Source organism: Etheostoma cragini, unplaced genomic scaffold (assembly GCF_013103735.1).
Source record: "Etheostoma cragini isolate CJK2018 unplaced genomic scaffold, CSU_Ecrag_1.0 ScbMSFa_4079, whole genome shotgun sequence".
Taxonomy (NCBI): domain Eukaryota; kingdom Metazoa; phylum Chordata; class Actinopteri; order Perciformes; family Percidae; genus Etheostoma; species Etheostoma cragini.
In genome coordinates this window covers 1-5285 of record NW_023268413.1, presented here as the reverse complement: position 1 = coordinate 5285, position 5285 = coordinate 1, and the positions used below count along the sequence as shown (strand labels likewise).

Here is a 5285-nt window from a genome sequence, read left to right as displayed (position 1 = left end):
AACGTTAACATGTAAATCTTTGACATTTTTTTTTGTGCTGCCTAAAACATACGGGACATAGTTTGTCAAATAAAACTGAACGTAAATGGAGATCAGATTTTCTGGAGGAACATTAATTTAAGAGTAAAATAGTGGTTCGATTTTGGGATTGAGAAATAGTCGTCAGCGGCAGAATGTGATGCAATATATATATGCGTTACTGCTCCTTCTCAAACGTATCCTTTTCTTGTTCTTTGGTGAAACAAATCAGATTAATTAGTCAAGGTTTGTTTTCATCTTTAGTGTTCTATACGCTTAACGTTTTTTCTTTTTGTCTTTTACAACATGCTGTTGATCGCTGGAGATAAATCGGTTAAAGTCGGGTGTTTCCTGTGTGTGTTCAGGGAGCCGAGGAGGAAGAGGAGGCAGAGCAGTACAGCGAGGAAGAAGGGCCGGCAGCAGCAGCCAGCGAGCCCAAACCCTCTCCTGCTGCTGCTGCTGCTGCTGCTGCTGCAGCGGTCGAACCGAAAAAAGTAGAGGAGGAAGAGGAGGAGGAGGAGGGCGAGGTGGTGGAGGAGGAAGAGGGGGAGGATGAAGAGAAGGAGGTGAAGTTGGAGCAAGGAGGACAGAGTAAAGAGGACTGCAAGGCCGAGGAGAAAGAAAACATTACTGGGGAGAGACAGAGCGGCGACGGCCAGGTGAGACTCGCTGGAACGACCAGTAGGTTGGGCTCTAAATGTCACAATATGATGATCAGTGTTCCCAAAAAACCCAAGAAGACCCCCTCAAATGTCTTGATGTGTCCACAACTGAAAGATATTCAGTTCACGCTCGCAGTGAAGAGAAGAAACTAGAAGATATTCACATTTCACACGCTCACATCACACACGTTTGACTTAGTTTAATAAAGTAAAAGACTCAAACTGATTAATAGATTATCTGAATAGTCTGAGATGAATCCAGTCGATGATGACTAATCATTCATCTTTGCAGCTCTAGATTTAATGTAATTAAGTATGGAAGGAAGGAAAGAAAGGTGGCAAAGATAGAAAGAAAAGGGACGGAAGAATTAAAAATGAATGAAAGAAGACAGAAGAAAAGACGTATGTAGGGAAGGAGAAAGGAAGGATGAAAGGAAATAAGATTCAGTTTCCTGTCCCAGAGGAGAGAAGAAACTGGAAAATATTCACATTTAACAAGCTGACGTCACACGTTTACCTTTTATCATAAAAAATAACTCAAAATGGTTAATTGGTTAATTAATGAAATTCTTGACACATATCAATCAATAATCTGAGCAGCTCTGGGAACAACACAGCTGTGACTTTATATATTATATCCTGCAATACAGTACAAAAACAATATGAGAGTACTTTTACGTTAATGTGTAGCTGCTACTTCCTTACTTTACCTTAAGTACAGTTTTGAATTTTACTCGTATTCTCAGCGTGTAATAAGTACTTTTACTGCAGTAAAGGATGTGAGGGGTGGGAAAAATAATAGATTCTCTCTGTGCTCAGTTCTGATAAGTTAATATTCGATTATTTAAATCTGTGTGTGTGTGTGTGTGTGTGTGTGTGTGTGTGAGATCTAATAAGACATGCATAACATAATCAATATCATAATCTCATCTCTATAATCTATGAATAATTCCAAGTAGGTCCTGTTATGCCTTGTTGTTGTTTTGAATGTTATGTCTTGCAGTGACGTATTGAATGTTTTAATGTGATAATGATGCACGTTAACGGAGCTTTGGGTGGAGTCCAGGGACAACAGCTGGGCCTCTGGCCCCCGCTACTGGAGATCCTAAGAAGTCTACTTCATCACATGACATGTGTCCAGCTCATGTTCCCTGTTCTCCACCTTTAAACATGACTCGGCCTCTGACATGGAGGAGCACTGGGAGGAGGTGACTCAGCATGTTGAAGGCTGAAGCATGGAGTCACTACACAATAAAACCTCAGTACACATGACATTTACACTTGGGTATGACCAGAACTGCATATGTCAAAATCTAAAATACTCAGATCTATATGTATAGTTTCTTAAATCAGCCATGGGAATGTACATAACCACATGTACATAGTCGCGATGCGTTGATAATCGGGTTAGAATCATAAGGTGCCCAGAGACCGCCCCCCCTAACAGAGATGAATGGCGTTTATAATACACATTAATAAATATTAATACACATAATAATTGGGTCCATCTCATCGTTTGGATGTCTCCTGAAAGGTTGGTCCTTTAAAGTGAATCGATGCTGGGATCCTTTGTACCAAACACTCCTGTAGGCGCTTCCCCACATCTGTAGTCCGGTTTAACTGAAACTCTGGCTCCCGTCTCGCAGGAGTCCACAGACGACCCCGAGACCAAGGCGGGGGGGAAACCGGGTCAGAAGCTCGACGACGACGAGGACCGGAAGAACCCGGCCTACATCCCGAGGAAGGGTCTGTTCTTCGAGCACGATGTCCGGGGGCACGCTCAGGAGGAGGAGAGGTGTGGTTACAGCCGTTGTTGTTTTATTATTATTACTACTAATAATACTACTATTTAAACTTAGGGCTGCACAATTAAGTGCAATTTTATCTACATTGCATCACTCACTACTGAATGAAGTAGTGTGGCCCTGCAGAGACGTCCCGCCCCAAACATCCTGTCCTACAGACCACAGGAAAACCTGTTCGTTTGGTACAGAGCCTCTCAAAAATTAGTGTTTATAGTATTTATTTATTTTTCAATGAAAATGTCAGTAATGATACAAGGCAAGGCAGCTTTATCTGTAGAGCACATTTCAGCAACAGGGCAATTCAAAGTGCTTTACACAAAATCTGTTAAACAGATAAAACACAGGTACAAACAGTTAAAAATCATAAGCATCAAAGACCGGTAAAACACATGAATAGACAGTTTAAAACAAAATAGAAACATTAAGACACATAAAACACCAGAATACAAGTTACAGTGCAGCATAAGAAATGTAAAGAAATGAGCAGTCATTTAAAGAAAGGCAGCATCAAAAAGAAATAAACTAAAATGATCTCCACCGCCAATATTGTGAATCATATCACAATATCAGTCAAAATAATAGCAATTACATATTTCCCTCGTATCGGTCAGCCCTGCCTGCTGCGGACACTGAGGTGTATCTGCTGGAAATGAATGGAAGTAAAGGAGTACAAATGATTCCAGATAAAAGCCCGTTAAAACTACGTTATGACGTTATGATGTTTGTGTCTACAACCGATCCCCACGTGTTCAGACCTAACTCGTCTTTCTGGCAACGCCCAAATATGTCCCAGAGCAGCAGCGTGTTGAGACATAATTTGACCCTACAGCTGGAAAGTTGAAATTGGCTTTTTGAAATTTTTCAAATCGCTTTTGAAAGCCAATCTACAATCAGTTGTTTTGGTTCTTGAAATTAATTTACAAAAGTCTTAAGTTCACAAAAGTAGTTTTTGTCCCTTTTGAGGGTTAATGTAAAATAAAACCGATTTACAACTCCACAGATGCATTTTCTTTCATATTTATTGATTCCTCTTTACAGCCCAAAATGTCTTGTAAGCATTCTTCTGTGCAGTGATACTTGTGCTTCATCATGTCCCCCCCCGCCCCCCCCCCCCCCCCCCCCCCCCCCACTCTCAGACCGAAAGGTCGAAACAGGAAGTTGTGGAAGGACGAGGGTCGCTGGGAGCACGACCGGTTCCGGGAGGAGGAGCAGGCGCCGAAGAGCCGCGAGGAACTCATCGCCATCTACGGTTACGACATCAGGAACGGCGGCGGCTCCGGGGACAGAAACTACCGGCAGCGCAGGCCCAGGTGAGACCCGCCTGCATGGAGGGGGGGGGGGGGGGTCTTCAGTTTATTTAAGGATATACGTGCTTGTCAGACAGGTGAGGAGTAACGTTACGCAGGACAGGATTTTAGCTTTGGTCCAAACAGCTAAAGTAATAAACCGTTATTGGTCCCACAGTGGGGAAATGGGGGTTTGCAACAGCAGAGACAGACGAGTGTCCCAGAGACAGACAAGAGACAGAAGAGTGTCCCAGAGACGGACGAGTGTCCCAGAGACAGACAAGAGACAGACGAGTGTCCCAGAGACAGATAAGAGACAGACAAGTGTCCCAGAGACAGACAAGAGACAGACGAGTGTCCCAGAGACGGACGAGTGTCCAGAGGTAGAAAAGTGTCCCAGAGACAGACAAGAGACAGGCGAGTGTCCCAGAGACGGACGAGTGTCCAGAGGTAGAAAAGTGTCCCAGAGACAGACAAGAGACAGATGAGTGTCCCAGAGATAGTTATGAAATACAATTATGATTTTTGTTTTTAAGTACAGTGCCCAGAGATATGCGACATCTTGTTAACAGACCTCTCAATGTGTTGCCATGACGACCCTGACAATGACCACGCCGGGTGTAATGTGTCGCTGTGCGTGTTGAGGAGATGAAAGGGAAGGTTTTACATCAGGTCCCAGATATCTATGAGCTGTCTTTGTCCTGCGTGAGTGTTTGGTCTGAACGTCTGTGTGTCCCCTGCAGACAGAGTGCGTCTCCCAGCAGAGACAAACGCTGGCGAGACGGAGGTGGCGAGCGCCCGGTCCGGTCCTGGCAGCAGAGCGGCGCTCCGAACAGAGGAGGCGCTCCGCCTTCATCCAACCCACCGTCCTCCGCACCCCCCTCGTCTCTCCCTCTGTCCTCCTCTCAGCGGGGCGGCCCCCCCTCCCGGCCGCCTCCCTCCCGCAGCCGACCCTCCCACCACACGCCTCAGTCCCAGTACAGGAACAACGAATCAAACGCACCCCAGATGCACCCCAGGGAACGACAGGGCCCCAAAGCTCCGTCCGACCCCGCGGGAGACCGGGGCGTGGGCAGCAGGTCCGGGGGCCGGGGCCCCCCCGTGGTCATTGAGGATATTACATTCAGCCACGGGGGCGTTCGGGAGCAGGACCTAGGCGTTGTAACGACGGCCCAATCGGCGCCGCAGAGACGGCAGCAGCAGGAACAACGCGGCAGCGCCGACAGATCTGCGTCCGGATTGGCTCACTCCGCGTCTGACTCCACCTTACAGTCGCCCTCGGCCAATCGGGAAGCCTCTCCTCCCGCCGAGCGGCCGGCGATGGAGCGTAAGTCCTACTCGCTGGCTCGCAGGACCCGGTCTCGGCCCGCCGACCTGGGCAGCAAGCAGCCGTCTGTGGAGGAGTCCACCGTGACCGGCGGGGGAGGGAACGCCGCCGTCTCCCCCGGCAGCGGGGGAGGGAAGAGCTGGGGGGGGGCGGACGACGGGCCGAGTCAGACGGGGGGCACGGGGGG

General features: G+C 47.4%; 1 protein-coding gene across 1 annotated transcript; it reads left to right on the top strand.

Annotated features, from left to right (window-relative positions):
• Nucleotides 1-358: 358 nt before the first annotated feature.
• LOC117941040 (protein CASC3-like) lies at nt 359-5280 on the top strand (the record flags this gene model as incomplete). Its single annotated transcript, XM_034866142.1, has 4 exons — nt 359-677; nt 2327-2475; nt 3622-3795; nt 4515-5280. Coding segments are annotated over 4 exons (1408 nt in total), but the record flags the coding sequence as incomplete, so codon positions are not given.
• Nucleotides 5281-5285: the final 5 nt, after the last annotated feature.